At 42.2% G+C, this 19,798-nt stretch overlaps 1 protein-coding gene across 1 annotated transcript in view; it reads right to left on the reverse strand.

Moving 5' to 3' along the window:
• The window catches only part of LOC111982595 (ATP-binding cassette sub-family C member 5-like), a 51,149-nt gene extending 32,305 nt beyond the window's left edge, over nt 1-18,844 (reverse strand). Inside the window, 7 exon segments of the mRNA XM_024014181.3 lie at nt 4,292-4,346; nt 4,348-4,434; nt 4,817-4,972; nt 5,282-5,427; nt 17,541-17,725; nt 17,862-17,933; nt 18,759-18,844. Of these exon segments, the coding sequence (XP_023869949.1) occupies nt 4,292-4,346; nt 4,348-4,434; nt 4,817-4,972; nt 5,282-5,427; nt 17,541-17,669 (573 nt within the window). The 5' untranslated portion in view covers nt 17,670-17,725; nt 17,862-17,933; nt 18,759-18,844.
• Nucleotides 18,845-19,798: the final 954 nt, after the last annotated feature.

Raw genomic sequence — 19,798 nt, forward strand, 5'->3', positions numbered from 1 at the left:
GGGCAGGAGAGGACGGGGATGAGGAGAGGGAAAGATAAGAGCACAGGCCACATGACTGACAGCAGCCCCATGTCCAAGAGACATCTACATCACCACCACTGCAGTCATTATCATGGACATCCACTAAATCAAGACTAGCTAAAGCCGCCATGCCACGACTACCGATAATCATCTGAAGAGGGAAACTAAACAGGATCTACTGATTTGAGATAGAATACGATTTTTCTTTAGTTTCAGCTCTCACCCTTTACCTCTGTTGGCCTTTTGCTAAGATTTTGCTAAGATCCTTTAAAAGAGAACGAGAGAAACAGTGAAAGATTTTGACACTGCTGGGTTTTTTTGGCACAGAGACACAGAATCGCATTCCAACATATCATTTCCTATTGTTTGCATCATCATGTAAGCGGATTCAAACATTCAGAGATGATACATTCAGACATTATACCTACAGTCACAGCGGGTATTGGGGCCATTCAGTTATGTTTAAAAGGCCTGGAAGTTAACGTCAGCAGACTATACAGACGGAGAGCGACAAAGCATAACGAATAGGGGGGGAAAAAGTGTTGAATCTCGCACACACATACTGACACACACACACACACACACATACGATGTACCAACAATCAATTCCACATTAAAGTTAATCAGTCCACAAACAGGGAGTGTCAGCAAACCTACATTGTTGATAAATGCATGTTTTATTGAAATAGGCAAAAAGAAACCGTGAAACCATGTGTAAACTATTGTTTTAAATTGCACAAACAGCACTCATGTAAAAATAATAATTAGCTGATCAGATGCAACAGGAAAGAGTAACAAACGCAATTCACATTAGAGGCACAAGTTCAAGTCAACAGAGTCTTTTGTAAGGTTTAGCCTCAGTTTTTATTAAATTTTTTACGTTTCTAGTCCTCTGGGTTGAGATATGTGACATCTCATATTTAGTTGCGTCTCCCCTTAGGTGATTGTCCAAAGATCCAAAGAGGGGGAAGGAAGGCCGAAGCCCCTCTGCCCTGCCTCACTGGCACTGATCCGACAGGAATGGTGTTCCAACAGCAGATCAGGACAACAAGGCTTTTAGTGAGAGGGGATTATGAGGCCCCAAAAAGGTAGAGTCTGTTGATACAAGTCAAGTATTTTTTTTCAACCCCCCCCCCCAGCCTGAGAGGTTAAACAGTCCAACAACACCTCGCATTTAAGGGGAAAACCGGTCCGATTGTCTGAGACACTAATATGAAAGTCTGACTGATCATTTGGGTGGAAGTTTCGGTTTAACAGTAGATTTTTATCAGCAATAAAACAAAACAGCATTGGACATTGGAAATAAACATCAAAATAAAAGCAATGTTAACAACATCGAACAGCATTTTACTGTGCATTGTGGTAACCTAATCGAGTTCTGTTTTATAAAGAGATTTTTTATGAGCGAGAGAGAGAGAGAGAGAGAGAGAGAGAGAGAGAGAGAGAGAGGGGAGGGAGGGAGGAGAGAGAGAGAGAGAGAGAGACAAAAGCGTTTCAGAGAAAGATCACTTTGATCCATCCCCGCATGAGAAACATGCCCTTACCTCTCCGGCTTTCTTCCCCGGGGTCTCTGCCCGCTTCATTCTCTATTTCTCGCCGAGGTGTAAACGGACACCCTGTGGAATCTGAAGAACAGCCTCTGTCACACGCCACCTTGCATGGGGGGAGCAGTGAGCACAAACACTTGTATGCCATGCCCTCACCCCACCCCTAACTGCCCATCCATATTATCTTCCCAGCGAACAAATTTTGGCTACTGAACCAACACAACGTTGCCAAAACGTTGTAAGCACAATTATTTTTCTAATTACCAAAGGAGAACCACGAGGAAACGTTACAAGAACATTCTGTGCTAGCTGGGTTGATTTAACCTGGGTGAGAGACACAGGTGTGTTGCTGGTGCTGATAGTAAGAGCAGATGAGACAGTAGTTGGGTTGCAAAATTCCTGAAACTTTCCCAAAGTTCCTAGGTTTTCATGAAAATTCAGGTTCAGAATTTCTTGGAAACATGGAATTTGTGAAAAGTTTAGGGAATTTTGCAACCCCACATCTATAGAGGTAGAGACAGCTCACTGTGTTCCCTGTGGAAGAGAGGAGGATGACAGAGGCTATCCTAGGAAAAATGAGCTGATTAACCCTAACACCTGGGTCGTGTTCATTAGGACTGAAACAGAAAACTAAATTAACATTTCTTATCGGGCAAGTCCAGGTAGTCCCTCCCCGTTTGTCCGTTTTCTTCCATTTGGTACCTAATGAACACAACCTTCCCTCTAAAGCCCCTGTTCTCATCTAGGAGAGGCCTACAAACACCAAATAACATTAAAAAACAGCTGTAGGATGGACAATTGCAACAAGTGTCATCTATCATTCACAGAACCCTCCAGAGGGTGACAGACAGGAGTACAGTTTCGACTAAATGCTGTAACTAAAGAACAAAGATTCACAATTTCCATAACCCAGAACATTTCCTTAACATCTCCATAAGCCACACAACGGACCCAAATGAACCATTGAATGGAAAAGAAACAGAATTGAGTGGGACTGTACAAACACACAAAAACAATAACCTATCCAATAACTCTGCTCCAGTAGCCAGTTCATTTGTTTCGAATGAGTCGTCAGTAAGGCAATTTAAGACCCAGTGTAGCCCTTTACACTCATAACCATATACGGGTTGAAAAGGCAGAGTTGGACACTGTTAAGCACCTAAATTGGAACGCAGTGGCTGTACAGTAACTGGATAGAGCCCTTAGGCGTAGTATATTGGCCACATACCACAAACGCCCGAGGTGCCTTATTGATATTATAAACTGGTTATCAAGGTAATTAGAGCAGTAAAAATAAATGTTTTGTCATAACCCTAACGTCATTTATAAACGGGTGGTTCGAGCACTGAATGCTGATGGCTGACAGCCGTGGTATATCAGACCGTAAACCACGGCTGTCAGCCAATCAGCATTCATGGCTCGAACCACCCAGTTTATAAATGACGTTAGAGCTCAAGCTCAAGCTTCCCAACGCTGTATGGGTTTTGACTGACTGCCTCTCTGAACTTGAGCACCGCTCACGACAAGAAGTTGCCCCATCCCTCCTGCTAATTGCGCAACTTTTGATCAAAAAATGGTTGTCTGAGTGAGGGGAATGCTGAAATTAAGAGGACTCGGAGGCCTATAAATACCGCTTTGATGTCATACAAGCAAGCCAAACACCCGTGAGTCCAAATGTGCACTTCACATTTCAATAAATATTATATAGTGTTTCGATACTATGTTTGATGTACTGTTACAAGATGACACGACGTCATACCATGGGTTGTTCTGAACAGAATGAGCCTAAGTTTGTCTATTGTGGGAAAATTCACTGCGGCATACGCACCTGGATGCACTCCTGACTCCTTTCTAGTACACTAAAATGACCATCCGTTTCTCGGAATTGCCTAGCGAAAGCCTAAAACTGAGATCTTATTTTATAACTTAGCTAGAACAAGCTTTCAAATTATGCCCACCTGACCCAGATGCCATATAAAATGGGCCATATTTGGATTGTGTAAACAACAGTAATTGTGTGATGGCAGGGATGCAGGGTTGTGTTCCAAACAAAACAACTACAAGTGTGCTTGCTCTAGTGCATCAATGGCACAGCTAGGAAAGCTCAAAAATACTATTCTTTGAGTCATAGAAGTGCATTGAAATCATCTAGGAACTGCCCACTTTGGAGAGGTGTGTGGCCCCTTGGAAACACTAGTTAGACCCCTCACTCAGACCCTTGTCATTTTTTCCCTTATGTTGCATCTTCCCCACGAATATTCTTATCATGTTACTGAATGTAACCAGAGTTTTTCACGACTTTGCTATCAACAAATATGGGTGAAAAATACAGTAAATATAAAATGCATATAAAATCAACAGTGTAATGTTTGGATTCAGTCTTGTGTCAGGTGGAAAGATTGTGTACTCAACTTGGTCCAAACTCTTCCCTTTCAATAGCTACCGTGCTATGCTTTTCATATTTCTGGAAGAAACATTTCAATTTAGCCCCATCCACAAGGCAATTCCCACGGCGAGTGTAAAGGGTTAACATTGAGACGGAAGAATCTTAACACATGTAACACTCACCTGTAGGCCTCAGCCTTGACGGAGGGAAGGGGACAGAGGCAGGGGATTGACACACCCTGCTAATAACATTTGAGAGAGCGAGAGTGAGAGAGAGCGAGAGCGAGCTACTGAAAGACAAAGCCTCCACAGGGGAAGGATGAGATGACGTTACTTACTGGGCCACTGAAGCCGGCTAGCGGGTGACCATGAGGCAGAGGTAGAGAGAAGAAGGCGCGTCCGACAGAACACCCAGACCACACCGCACAGGGAGGCCTCGTCCCCTTTCACCCTGCGCTCCTCCTCCCACAGCCCGGCCAACCTGCGCACACACAGGTGATCAAACCACAGTCGACCAACAATCACTCATTCCACTCTCCCTCTACTAAGAGTCAAGACTGGAATTGTCGTGCCGGAGTCAGGCACCACATATGGGTACGAATCCCATCTCAGCATTTTCTCTGTCTTCCTCTGAAACTGTCCCCCCTCTACAATCTGATTATCACTGTCCATAAACTGGAACTGTCGAGAACTCCGACCTAAAACGAGACCAAAACTCAGGTGTAACAAAAAGAAGACCAGTTATAATGTTGAAAAATAAGACAGAAACAGAGACCCAGGCCAAGCACAATCTTGGTATTTTTCAATAAACTGTCCTTGGAAGGGTGACCTTTATGACCCCGTATGCAGCGATCAGTACTGACCTGCGGTGGTTAACCTCGCAGCTCTCAAACTGGGACACGGACCACACGTCCTCCAGCAGTAGCTGGCCTTTGCGGTGGGCGTGCACGGCCAACGGGGTCAGCCAGTTGAAGGTCATGAAGGAGAAGAGGCCTGCGTTGTCCACTGGGTGCTCGTGCCTGTGGGGAGAGTGGGGTGGAGTTGTGGGGGACAKATAATTTACTGAGAGGAACGGCTACACTGGTACAGCAAGAGGAGTCTCCCTCACGATGTCCTGCTTAGTTATTCCTTGCCACCATGTTGCTGCTTGCTCTTTGGTGGTTTAGGCCGGGTTACTGTAAAGAACTGTGTGACAAATATTATTTAAAAAGGGCTATTTCAATAGAGGTGAGAGAGCACCTATACCTAGGACCCAGTCTTTCCTGACCACTTGGCCTGACAAGGAAAAACTATAGGCCTTACCAACAGTGGTGGTGCTGCTTGCTTACTTGCTGGTGGATCGGATAGGTTTGAGGACGCCAACACTGTGCTGGTATTTGCTCCGCACTGCTTCCTCCTCCAGCTCTTTCATGTAGGGAGCGCCACCGTCCAGGGACAAACCGCCCTCTGCCCTTGCTGCCGTCTCCAATGCATCCTGGGAATGATTGAGATAAATGTATTGTCGATAAGAGCAGATACATTTTAAACATTGACATGTTGAATTATCAAGAGTTGGATGCATTTAGCTTGTGGCGGACGTTACAGTGCTAGCCATACCACTTTCTCTCACTGAGACTAGAACCTGGGACCTTTTCATCCAGACACACGTGACCACCCTCCTAAAACTTCCTTAGCCAGTTGCGCCACCAAAAGGGATCCAAATTAGCAACAAGTGGATACATCAGGCTCAGGAGTGAATTTACAAATCTCCATCCGTTACACTTGCACTAATTTATTTTTGTCGCATCAGTCCCAACTAGTTTGATGACAGTACATTTGATAAATTCACTCAGACATGAGTGAATTTGGTTGACAGTCATCAAGTATTAAGTAATCAGAGGGCAGAGAATGCAGAACATTGTGGATACATCCCAAATGGCACCCTAAACCCCACATAGTGYACTACTTTTGACCATAGCCCTAGCCAAAARTAGTGCACTAGGTTCTAGTATTGTTGTGAGCCATTCTTAAAAAGCAACACTGGCAGATTAAGCACGAGAGCCACGGTGCATCCACAACCACGGGTATGATAAAACATTTATTTTTACTGCTCTAATTACATTGTTAACCTGTTTATACTAGAAATAAGGCCTCCGTGTTGCGTATGAACAGCCCTAAGCCGTGGTATATTGGCCATATACTGTTAATTAAAGCTCCCAATTCACCGCTTTATTGACACCGTTTCGATCCGAAACGGATCTTCGTCAGGTCAAACAGTGTTCACATACCAAAAAATATTCACCTCACATGACCATAGCGGACATGACGCACTGCGTGTGCAAAAAAAACGTTTGAATATCTCTAATTATTAAATAACAAAGAACATAATATATATTTACAAAATGACCAAGTGGGTAACCTGGAAGGCAAGACAAATCAACGTAAAGTAACATATTCAGGTAAGAAACGGTCTGATATCAAACTCTTGGTTCAGGCCTCTAGGAAACATGGTACACAAACGGTGAATCCAATAAAATGATCTTCAAAATAATAGATTATCAGTATCTCTGTCTCTCCTAGGAGTCTTAACATGTTCGATGCCAATGCATCTCAAAGAGATAATGTTGTGACGAGCCTCCATGAATTGGCACCGAATTATGCCAAAGCGTTGTTTGTTTTTTAGAAGAACGTGATTATCAGCCCTAATAATCCATTCTTACGCCATATCTGACTCTGGAAACGCTAAATTGATGACGTGGTTCTATTCCAGGGCACAACAGGGGTACTTCATCATCAATGCTCCTTTGCACATCAGTATTTCTACTTGCACATCCTCATCTGCACATATCACTCCAGTGTGAATTGCTAAATTATAATTACTTCGCCACTATTGGCCTATTTATTGCCTTACCTCCTTACTTCATTTGTACACAAATGTTTCTATTGTGTTATTGACTGTACGTTTGTTTATCACGTGTAACTCTGTGTTGTTTTTTTCGCACTGCTTTGCTTTATCTTGGCCAGGTCGCAGTTGGAAATGAGAACTTGTTCTCAACTGGCCTACCTGGTTAAATAAAGGTTAAATAAAAAGAAATAAACCCACTTGGTCATTTTGGGAATATATAGTATGTTCCGGAAACATTACATGCACCCATCTCATTGTTATTTAATAATTAGAGATATAAAAATGATTTTTTTTGCACCCACCGTGCGTCTTGTGGTCATGTGAGGTGAGATGTGATGTGTATATTCTGGGATGTGAACACTCAGTGTGTTTGACCTGACGAAGATCCGTTTCGGATCGAAAAGTTGTCATAAAGCGGTGAATTGGGAGCTTTAACAGTATGCGGGCCTTCTTGTTCAATACTAGTATTCTTTATTAGCCCAGCATCTATGTTTTTAATGTTGTGCGTACGACCACAAACTCTTTATACTGGTCATATACCACACCCCCTCGTGCCTTATTGCTTAATTATACCATGGCATTGTTGAATACTCGTTTCTGATTGGATTGAAAGGCATTATAGAGCGTGCATTTACCCCAAAACACACAGTATGTTGGCAGTGGAATTCAATGGCTATAGTTCATTCTTACATGTTTTTGGCTGCTTTTGAAAGCAAAAGTTAAACTGAAAACATGATTGGCAATGTTGAATTTTATTGTCATAATAGGAAGCTAGAACTGATGGTTTGGTTAACTAAACTAGCAAGTCAGTTTACCAAGGCAACTGCTGTCGCCATCTAGTAAACCTACTGGCTACTTTAGTGGAGCCACACATTTCTAGAGGTGAGGGGAGTACTTTACTAATAAGCAGTGGTGGAAAAAGTACTCAGTTGTCATACTTGAGTAAAAGTAAAAGATACCTTAATAGAAAATGACTCCAGTAAGAGTGAAAGTACCCCAGTAAAATACTACTTGAGTAAACATCTGAAAGTATTTGGTTTTAAATATACTTAAGCATCAAAAGTAAATGGAATTGCTCAAATGTACTTAAGTAAAACCATTTCAACATTTCTTATATTAATCAAACCAGACCACASTTTTTTATTAATTTTTATTAACGGATATCCAGGGGCACACTCCAACGCTCACACATAATTTACAAACAAAGCCTTTGTGTTTAGTGAGTACCAGATCAGAGGCAGTAGGAATGACCAGGTATGTTCTCTTGATAAGTGTGTGAATTCGACCATTTTCCTGTCAAAATGTAACAAGTACTTTTGGGTGTCAGGTAAAATGTATGGAGTAAAAAGTACATTATTTTCTTTAGGAATGTAGTGAAGTAAAAGTCAGCTAAAATATAAATAGTTAAGTACAGATACCCCCAAAAACAACTGAATTAGTACTTTACACCACTGCTAATTAGTGAGCTTAATTATTCAATCAAGTACAAGGGAGGAGCAAAAACCCAGACACTCAGCCCTCCGTGGATTGAGATTTGACAATGTTTTATGGTAACAAAAACACGCTAATTTGTTTAATGATTGGGAAATGTTGGAATTGGGCCATGTCAGTTTCTAAAATAAATTTTAATAGCAAATTTTATCACATTACTGTAAAGTTGTGGCCAGAATGGTTAATCTTTTGCAGTGACTTTTTCAAAACAAGAAACGCATGCCGTGGCCGCCTATAGTGATTTATCTATTCAAACAATTTAAAAAGTAAATGCTACAGCCCACACTTCTATGCAAAAGACAATCTTGTTTAATTCTTTATTAATCCATGGATGATTGCGTTTCTATCTCCTGTCTTGGCAACCTGGTCTCAAAGCATTTCGTATTATGTCCGTAAATCAAATCAAAATTTGTAATCAATTTATAAAAACGTACTAAATGTTACGAATTCTAGCTAGGTGACTAACGTTAGCTAGGATAGGAGTTAAGGTTACATTTAGGAGATAGGTTAAAGGGTTAAGGATAGGGGAAGGGTTAGCTAACATGTTAATTGGTGCAAAGTAGCTAAAAAGTAAGTAGTTGCTAATTAACTAAAATGCTTGAGTTGTCCGTGATGAGATCCGAACTGGGTTGCTTGACATGCACTTTATACGCCCACCCATCCACTCTGACCTACCACCCTACTTCGTTTTTGCCTTAAGTAACCATCTATATCTTATGCAACCATACCAAACATAACTTGCTAATTTGAGTGTCTCGGATTTGCATTTACTATGTTAGGTCTAGTCTATGAGACCAGGTTGGTCTTGGTATCAGCTCCAAGTTTAAATAGGAGCATGACATCATAGCCTATCTCACAGCAATAATGTAGCTTGGCCATAGCATCTAGGCTACCGGTCCACTTACTTTCGAGCTTGCTTAGCATTTGAATGAGTGATGGCGCAATGGTAACCTAATACAGTGCCCTCCTAATTATTGGGACAGTGAAGCATTTTTTCTTTTGGCTCTATACTCCAAAAGTTTGAATTTTAAATCAAATAATGACTGAGGTTAAAGTGCAGAGTGTCGCCTTTAATTTGAGGGTATTGTCATCCATATCGGGTGAACCGTTTAGAAATTACAGCACTTTTTGTATATGGTCCCCCCATTTTATTGTAAATAAGAATAGAATGTTTCTAAACACTTCTACATTAATGTGCATGTTAGTATAATTATTGATAATCCTGAATGAACCGTGAATAATGATTAAGTGAGAAAGTTAGATGCACAAATATCCCACCCCCCTCAAAAAAGCTAGCCACCCCTGTTATTGTAATGGTGAGATGTTAGCATGTCTTGGGGGTATGATATTTGTGAGTCTAACTTTCACTCGTTTATCACAATTCATGTAGAAGTGTTCAGAAACATATATTCTTATTTCCAAAATAACAATACATTATTTACCATTCATTTCTATTGGGCACAAAATAATCTGAAACACAATTTAAACAAATAGCAAAAGCATCCAACAAGTTTGTAGAGTTGCAAGCGTGATGTAAACATTRCATGCTAGGAATATGGGACCAAATACTAAACTTGACTACTTTAATACACAGTGAATTTGTCCCAAAACTTTTGCTCCCCTAAAATGGGGGGACTATGTAAAAACAAGTGCTGTAATTTCTAAACGGTTCACACAATATGGATGGAAAATACCCTCAAATTAAAGCAGACAGTCTGTACTTTAACCTCAGTCATTGTATCATTTCAAATCCAAAGTGCTGGAATACAAAGCAAAAACGTTTTTWAAAAATGTGTCACCGTCCCAATACTTTTGTAGCTCATTGTATTTGTTGGGTAGCAGGAATAAACCAGTCATGATGATTTAAGCTGAGATAAAAGTCAAAGAAACATATTWGCCTATGCAATCTGACCTCCTTACCACTGGAAAATTCTGCTTTATCATTACGTTTTAATGTTTTTATTAGCCTACCATTATTAGAATTCCTGTGCATCAAACACCTCCATTATCCAAAAAGAACAATATTTGATTGTGATACAATTCTTCAACCACTAGAAGTTCTGCGTACGCATGGCCGGAGCTGGGCGTGGAGATACGCACACTTTCCCCGTCAAGTCCAATATTAATAAATACCAACCTTTGCAGGAAAACTGACGCATGCAAGGTTTAGAGTATTTTTTGTGCGCACGCAGCTTTGATAAATGAGGCCCCAGGAGACTATTTATGGCCACCAGGTCCTTATATGAAGGTCCATATGAGACCAGTTCTTCCTGTCCAGCTCAGAACAGAGCAGGGGTAGCCCATCTCGGAGAGCTATGGAAGTTTTTTAATATGTGACATTGTTGGTGTGCAAGTTGGGGTAAGAACCGGCTCAAAAAGCGGCCAAGCGTAGATGCAGAGGTCGTTCAGGCAGGCCGAGAGCAGGATGACAACAATGAGCTCGGCCGAGCGTGAGGCACCCGTGCTGGAGTAAGCCGTACGAGGAGCATATGTCTCAAACACACACACATTCACTAAAATACATGTCATGTAACAAATGTGACGAGGCAGTATGTAACTTTTTTTTTTATACCAACAGACAAACAAAGACAAAAGGGTCATTTGTTGCGCCAGCTGAGCTATGACTCAGCCCTGATTGAGTAATTCTGTCACAGAGGCGGCCTGGGGAACGACTGAGGCACAGCAAAGACRTCAGCTCACACTGCTCAGAGGAGTGAGGGAAACAGAGGGACGAAGAAATCGGATAGAGGACATTTTTAAGGATCAATTATTGCAGAATGTGGATTGTTTGCTAGATTTGAGCTTCCCTTTACAAATACTGTAGTTGGAAAATGCTTTTAATTAGTAAATTATATTAATACATGGCAGTGTTTCCCCTATAAGCATTTAGCAGCGGTGCATCGCCGCTGAGAGAGAGATCTCTCTATATACGTATACATACATATACTGTACATACGTATACATACATACATACATACAYACACAYAYATAYAYAYACAYATATATATATATATATCAAATCAAAGTTTATTTGTCACGTGCGCTGAATACAACAGTTGTAGACCTTGCAGTGAAATGCTTACTTACAGGCTCTAAAAGGTATTAGGTGAACAATAGGTAGGTAAAGAAATAAAACAACAGTAAAAAGACAGGCTATACACAGTAGCGAGACTATAAAAGTAGCGAGGCTACATACAGACAACGGTTAGTCAGGCTGATTGAGGTAGTATGTACATGTAGATATGGTTAAAGTGACTATGCATATATGATGAACAGAGAGTAGCAGTAGCGTAAAAGAGGGATTGGCGGGTGGTGGGTGGGACACAATGCAGACATTCCGGTTAGCCAATGTGCAGGAGTACTGGTTGGTCGGCCCAATTGAGGTAGTATGTACATGAATGTATAGTTAAAGTGACTATGCATATATGATAAACAGAGAGTAGCAGCAGATTAAAAAGAGGGGTTGGGGGGGCACACAATGCAAAATAGTCTGGGTAGCCATTTGATTACCTGTTCAGGAGTCTTATGGCTTGGGGGTAAAAACTGTTGAGAAGCCTTTTTGTCTTAGACTTGTCACTCCGGTACCGCTTGCCATGTGGTAGTAGAGAGAACAGTCTATGACTGGGGTGGCTGGGTCTTTGACAATTTTTAGGGCCTTCCTCTGACACCGCCTGGTGTAGAGGTCCTGGATGGCAGGCAGCTTAGCCCCAGTGATGTACTGGGCCGTACGCACTACCCTCTGTAGTGCCTTGCGGTCAGAGGCCGAGCAGTTGCCGTACCAGGCAGTGATGCAACCAGTCAGGATGCTCTCGATGTTGCAGCTGTAAAACCTTTTGAGGATCTCAGGACCCATTCCAAATCTTTTTAGTTTCCTGAGGGGGAATAGGCTTTGTCGTGCCCTCTTCACGACTGTCTTGGTGTGTTTGGACCATTCTAGTTTGTTGTTGATGTGGACACCAAGGAACTTGAAGCTCTCAACCTGCTCCACTACAGCCCCGTCGATGAGAATGGGGGTGTGCTCAGTCCTCCTTTTCCTGTAGTCCACAATCATCTCCTTAGTCTTGGTTACGTTGAGGGATAGGTTGTTATTCTGGCACCACCTAGCCAGGTCTCTGAACTCCTCCCTATAGGCTGTCTCGTCATTGTCGGTGATCAGGCCTACCACTGTTGTGTCGTCTGCAAACTTAATGATGGTGTTGGAGTCGTGCCTGGCCATGCAGTCGTGGGTGAACAGGGAGTACAGGAGGGGACTGAGCACGCACCCCTGGGGAGCTCCAGTGTTGAGGATCAGCGTGGCAGATGTGTTGTTACCTATCCTCACCACCTGGGGGCGGCCCGTCAGGAAGTCCAGTATCCAGTTGCAGAGGGAGGTGTTTAGTCCCAGGATCCTTAGCTTAGTGATGAGTTTTGAGGGTCCTATGGTGTTGAACGCTGAGCTGTAGTCAATGAATAACATTCTCACATAGGTTCCTTTTGTCCAGGTGGGAAAGGGCAGTGTGGAGTTCAATAGAGATTGCATCATCTGTGGATCTGTTGGGGCGGTATGCAAATTGGAATGGGTCTATAGTCATTTATGTGTTCTTGGGCACAGGGACTATGGTGGTCTGCTTGAAACATGTTGGTATTACAGACTCAGTCAGGGACATGTTGAAAATGTCAGTGAAGACACCTGCCAGTTGGTCAGCACATGCCCGGAGCACACATTCTGGTAATCCGTCTGGCCCCGCAGCCATGTGTATGTTGACCTTTTTAAAGGTCTTACTCACGTCGGCTACGGAGAGCGTGATCACACAGTCGTCCGGAAACAGCTGATGCTCTCATGCATGCCTCAGTGTTGCTTGCCTCGAAGCGAGCATAGAAGTGATTTAGCTCGTCTGGTAGGCTCGTGTCACTGGACAGCTCACGACTGTGCTTCCCTTTGTAGTCTGTAATAGTTTGCAAGCCCTGCCACATAAGACGAGCGTCGGAGCCGGTGTAGTATGATTCAATATTAGCCCTGTATTGACGCTTTGCCTGTTTGATGGTTCGTCACAGGGCATAGCAGGATTTCTTGTAAGCTTCCGGGTTAGAGTCTCGCACCTTGAAAGCGGCAGCTCTACCCTTTAGCTCAGTGCGAATGCTGCCTGTAATCCATGGCTTCTGGTTGGGGTATGTACGTACAGTCACTGTCGGGACGACGTCCTCGATGCACTTATTGATAAAGCCAGTGAGTGATGTGGTGTACTCCTCATTGCCATCCGAAGAATCCCGGAACATGTTCCAGTCTGTGATAGCAAAACAGTCCTGTAGTTTAGCATCTGCTTCATTTGACCACTTTTTTATAGACTGAGTAACTGGTGCTTCCTGCTTTAATTTATGCTTGTAAGCAGGAATCAAGAGGATAGAGTTCGGTCGGATTTACCAAATGGAGGGCGAGGGAGAGCTTTGTATGCGTCTCTGTGTGTGGAGTACAGGTGATCTAGAATTTTTTCCCCTCTGGTTGCACATTTAACATGTTGATAGAAATTTGGTAGAACTGATTTAAGTTTCCCTGCATTAAAGTCTCCGGCCACTAGGAGCGCCGCCTCTGGGTGAGTGGTTTCCTGTTTGCTTTTTTCCTTATACAGCTGACTGAGTGCGGTCTTAGTGCCAGCATCTGTCTGTGGTGGTAAATAAATAGCCACGAAAAGTATAGCTGAAAACGAGTCCTATATCGCCATAATCTGAAAGGTCGCTCAGCAAGGAAGAAGCCAATGCTCCAAAACCGCCATAAAAAAGCCAGACTACGGTTTGCAACTGCACATGGGGACAAAGATGAAATAAATATATAACTGTTTGGCCATAATGACCATCGTTATGTTTGGAGTCAGAAGGGGGAGGCTTGCAAGCCGAAGAACACCATGCCAACCGTGAAGCACGGGGGAGGCAGCATCATGTTGTGGTGGTGATTTGCTGCAGGAGGGACTGATGCACTTCACAAAATAGATGGCATCATGAGGCGGGAAATTATGTGGATATATTGAAGCAACATCTCAAGACATCAGTCAGGAAGTTATAGCTTGGTTGCAAATGGGTCTTCCAAATGGACAATGACCCCAAGCATACTTCCAAAGTTGTGGCAAAATGGCTTAAGGATAACAAAGTCAAGGTATCGGAGTGGCCATCAAAAAGCCCTGACCTCAATCCCATAGAAAATGTGGGCAGAACTGAAAAGGCGTGTGCGAGCAAAGAGGCCTACAAACCTGACTGTTACACCAGCTCTGTCAGGAGGAATGGGCCAAAATTCACCCAACTTATTGTGGGAAGCTTGTGGAAGGCTACCCGAAACATTTGACCCAAGTTAAATAATTTAAAGGCAATGCTACCAAATACTAATTGAGCGTATGTAAACTTCTAACCCACTGGGAAGGTGATGAAAGAAATAAAAGCTGAAATAAATCATTCTCTACTATTATTCTGACATTTCACATTCTAAAAATAAAGTGGTGATCTTAACTGACCTAAGACAGAGAATTTTTCTAGTATTAAATGTCAGGAATTGTGAAAAACTGAGTTTAAATGTATTTGGCTAAGGTGTATGTAAACTTCTGACTTCAACTGTATGTGTGTGTATTCAATTATTTATAAACATATGAATATGTAGGTCTATGGTGGTTTTAGGGTTTCTTGTCAGTATGTGTGTATATGTGTACATACTTTTTATTAAATACAAAAATGTATCCATAATTGTAATGTGGTGCAAAGGTGTATTGGGTACTGCTTCAGCAGTAGGTAGCTACCATTCTTAGCCACGTTGTAATCTTCGAGTCCGTGAAAAATACATCCCTTCTTTATGTGAATCAGTTAAAGTGTGTATATACACACACACACACACACACACACACACACACACACATATATATATACACACACATATACAGTGAAGAGGTGACTCCGATGCTGGACTTCTAGGCAGAGTTGCAAAGAAAAAGCCATATCTCAGACTGGCCAATAAAAAGAAAGATTAAGATGGGCAAGAAAACACAGACACTGGACAGAGTAACTTTGCCTAGAAGGCCAGCATCCCGGAGTCACCTCTTCACTGATGTTGAGACTGGTGTTTTGAGGGTACTATTTAATGAAGCTGCCAGTTGAGGACTTTTGTGAGCCGTCTGTTTCTCAAACTTGACAGTCTAATGTACTTTCCTCTTGCTCAGTTGTGCACCGGGGCCTCCCACTCTTTCTATTCTGGTTAGCGCCAGTTTGCGCTGTTCTGTGAAGGGAGTAGTACACAGCATTGCACAAGATCTTCAGTTTCTCGCATGGCCTTAATTTCTCAGAACAAGAAATAGACTGATGAGTTTCAGAAGAAAGTTCTTTGTTTCTGGCCATTTTGAGCCTGTAATCGAACCCACAAATGCTGATGCTCCAGATACTGAACTAGTCTAAAGAAGGCCAGTTTTATTGCTTTTTTAATCACAACAGTTTTCAGCTGTGCTAACATAATTGCAAAAGGGTTCTCTTCTAATGATCAATTAGCCTTTTAAAATTATAAACTTGGATTAGCTAACACAACGTGCCGTTGGAACACAGGAGTGATGGTTGCTGATAATGGGCCTCTGTATGCCTATGTAGATATTCCATTAAAAATCTGCCGTTTCCAGCTACAATAGTCATTTACAACGTTAACAATGTCTACACTGTATTTCTGATCAATTTGATGTTATTTTAATGGACAAAAAAAAAAGTGCTTTTCTTTCAAAAAACAAGGACATTTCTAAATGACCCCAAACTTTTGAACGGTAGTGTATATATAACACTTTTAAAAAGACCGAAGACACTTTACAATAGTAACAGGGGAAAGAATTCAAATATCTCAAACCACATGGTACAAAACAGGAACAGTGTTGAAGAATGTTGCGTTGTAGCGGTGGAGGAAGCCAAGGAAATACCCACCCAGTATCTACTTCTCTAAATCAGATAACATAGGCCTAGGAGGGGATATAGAAAGAGGGGGCATGCCCAGCTTAAATAACCTCAATGTCCAGAGGCATAGTGATGTGCAGATTTAATGCCCTGTCATGAAAAAAAAAAAAGTACCTTGTGAAAATCTATATTTAAATCTGTCTGAATGAATGTGGCACATTGCGTGTCAGTTTCACCAAAGCGCTTCTCTGCACGTGTGCCCTCCCCTTCCCAATCACCCCCTGCTCACGTTTCTACTCTCACATTGCACAAACAGCCATTATAGCCATTCAGCCAACCCACAGCCAATACGGTGCCTAGTAGTCCCCCGCATCACAGGAAGCAAACATGCCATTGGCTGCCACTGCCAGTGAGGCTGTAAGTGGGAGGGTCTAAATTATGTAAACAATTTAAGCCAGGCAGCAGGAGGATGTAGGGTCTGCTAGAGATAGAGAACAACGAATAATATACTGGCGTCAATAGGTCTAGTGTGGTTGAGGACAGAGAGATGGAGATAAAAAAGGACAGGGAACAAAATAAAATACTTTGTACAGTTTATCATGAAAACGTAAGAGAAACCCCCTTTCCTATCCTGCTGACTAATGCTGACAGGGAACGAGGAGGGGGGGTGACAAAATGCACAAACACAAAGGGTTGAGCACTTGGAGCGACAAAACAGCTGTTCCTCCATTTTAAACGGGGAACTGCCACAGGTCCTTAGCACGGTGGTCCACTTCGCATGTGCACTTGTCAGGATGACTTTTGTTTCTCCAAAAAGCCCCCCCCCCCCATCATCAAAACGACAGAGAACAGCCACTGGCCCCACTAAACAATTCACATTTAAAAGAAAAATAGGATGATTATGAATAACAGCTCATAACATGCCATAATGAAATGCAATAATGAATCATGTTGTCAAATAGGGCACCACAGAACTGTTGTGACAGAACTAAGCTTGAGAAAAGACTACGTTATGACTCGGACAACCGCCAACACTTGGGATATTTGAATAATGGCAAGATATTTAGCTGACTCTTCACAATTCTACAGACCATTACCCACAAACAAACAAGACAACGGGTGCTTTAAACTTGGATGCAGAAAACAAATAAGTTAAATAGCTGTGAAAAATGGCATGTGCTTATCAAAGTAATCAATATTTTATTGCAATTACTCAAACACACCCAGTCTTGAGTGATGAGTTGTGCAGAGAAAGAAACATCTCATTCAACCTGGCCATTATGATAACAGAGCATCACAAACATTCAAACACCACCACACAGACTCACCTGGATCTTGGCGAGCTCCAGCTGGTATGGGGTGACCTCTGTGCCTGGTAAAGTAGTGTCTCTGCTCGGCACGGCCCGGTACACAGGCCCAGGTACCAGGTAGTCCTTTCCCAAATCATGCTCTTTCATCTTCTTTCACCAACATAGGAGCTGACTGGCGTTTCCACTCTGTGCTTTGTTTTCAACTAATTGATATGGAACAACGGGAGTCATGTTTGGAAAAACATGGACAATTAGACAATCAGCATTGTTATTAACAACGTTAAGTTGGATTGCTTGGTGGCATTTGCCAGGTTTTTGATTAAATGGTCAGCACCTCACCATCAAATAGGGTATTTTCCAATTAAGGACAGGAACGATGATCCCATCCTATCCATTAGCCTTCTAGGCTGCCTGGTATGGGGTGAGCGAGTGGAGATGGATGACTCAGAAATGCTCATATGTTTTCGATAGCACAGCACTGGTGATGCAGAGGCTATACTGGTTACCACTGATACTGTCTCAAATTCATACAGATGTTGCAGAGGGGCCAACTGCAAACTAGAAGGGTTAACCCCAAATCGTTTTACTAGGTCAGCTATTTCTGACATGGATTAAGGGGGGCGGGGGGGGGGGTATTTTTAAAAAGCTCGTCTATTTCCAAACCTTCTTGCTACGCATTGTGCCAGATTCCCTGCCCAAATATTACAAAAAAACAGAAGGGTACATGAAGTTCTGGATTATTATGTTTTAGGGTGGGACGTGACATAATCGGAGGATTCAATAATGTCGATATGGCCATTTCAATTTATACATTTGAGGACATTATGTAAACCAACTTCATAGTGTCATCACACGATTCATCAATTTGTCCTCTATTTGGAAAATCGACCTAAAAAAACTAAAGGGAAAACAACCATTTCATCACGAACCCCGTGACATACCACACCGCTTCGGACTGAGAGCTGTACAACCTGAGAATCGTTGCAAAAGAAGCATCCTCAAATATCTTAAAATCATCAAATTATGTATGACCGCTTTGGCAGAACCCGATTGACGGAACTAACAATCAACCTTTTCAGGACTAGGCTACTATGCGCAAAACGTATAGATTTTATAAAACGTCAGCATGCAAAATGTCAATATAAAATATGAAGTCTACCGATTATACAATCTTGTACGTCTAAAAATACATWWAAAAAAAAAAGTGAATAAAATGAGAATCTCGTTGACAAATACCTGCGTCTCCTTGTCAGCCAGCAGAACCCGATCAGTGGCCACAGAATAACAATGTATTTATAAAGCTGCTCTTTGATGCAGTCGCTGTGTTACTGTAACGGAAATGTAGTTCAAGAAAAATACCTAATAATTTACGGGAAGAGGTGGCTACAATCCAGGAGACTACAGTTCCCAGGCGTTCTTGAGGGCGAGCACAGAAATTGTAGGTGTAATTTATGCTCTGCTATCATGCTGCTGCATTGGCACATTGAAGTAGAATATTCATTCAACAAATGCTTATTTTTCTATTCCGGGATTGCGAATTAACTTCCATCGGTTGGTCGCCTTGGCACAACCTGGGTCCTTGTGCGCTGCATAATTACGCAGTGGTTTGCCGTCATTTTGACAATTTACGGCACACGGAAAGACGCCGTCAACAGCATCAACATTTGAGTGCAAAAGAGTGTAAATTCACAAACACCGAGTAGTGTATGCCAATTTAAGTCATTAGAATCTATATAAAAAGTTGTCATATTCGTCATGTTGCCCATTTATATTGTTGTGTTCCTTTTGACTCACCTTATGTCCTCCCAACCTGGTCTCAGAGCATTTCGTATTGTTCTGTATGTAAATCCGAAATACTTTAGGATGATATGTATTAATTTGTGGATGTCCCTCACCCATTTCGTATTATGTTACAAATTTGCTAAACATTTGTTACAAATTCTAGCTAGGTGGCTGAAGTTAGCTAGGCTAGGAGTACGTTTAGGAGTTAGGTTAGCTAACATGCTAAATCGTTGCAAAGTAGAAAGTAGTTGAAAAGTTGCTAATGGCATAAAATGCTAAAGTTGTGCGTGATGAGATTCTAACTCTCAACCTTTGGGTTGCAAGATGTTCGCGTTATACGCACGCCCATCCACCCAGACCTTATACACATGCCCTGACCAACCATCTTCCTTTCATTTTTGGTTTAAGTAACCATCGGTCTTATGCAACCATATCAAATGGAGTATCTCGGATTTACATACAGTATACGAAACGCTCTTAAGACCAGGTTGGCT

The sequence above is a fragment of the Salvelinus sp. IW2-2015 genome, linkage group LG22 (genome assembly GCF_002910315.2).
Source record: "Salvelinus sp. IW2-2015 linkage group LG22, ASM291031v2, whole genome shotgun sequence".
NCBI lineage: Eukaryota > Metazoa > Chordata > Actinopteri > Salmoniformes > Salmonidae > Salvelinus > Salvelinus sp. IW2-2015.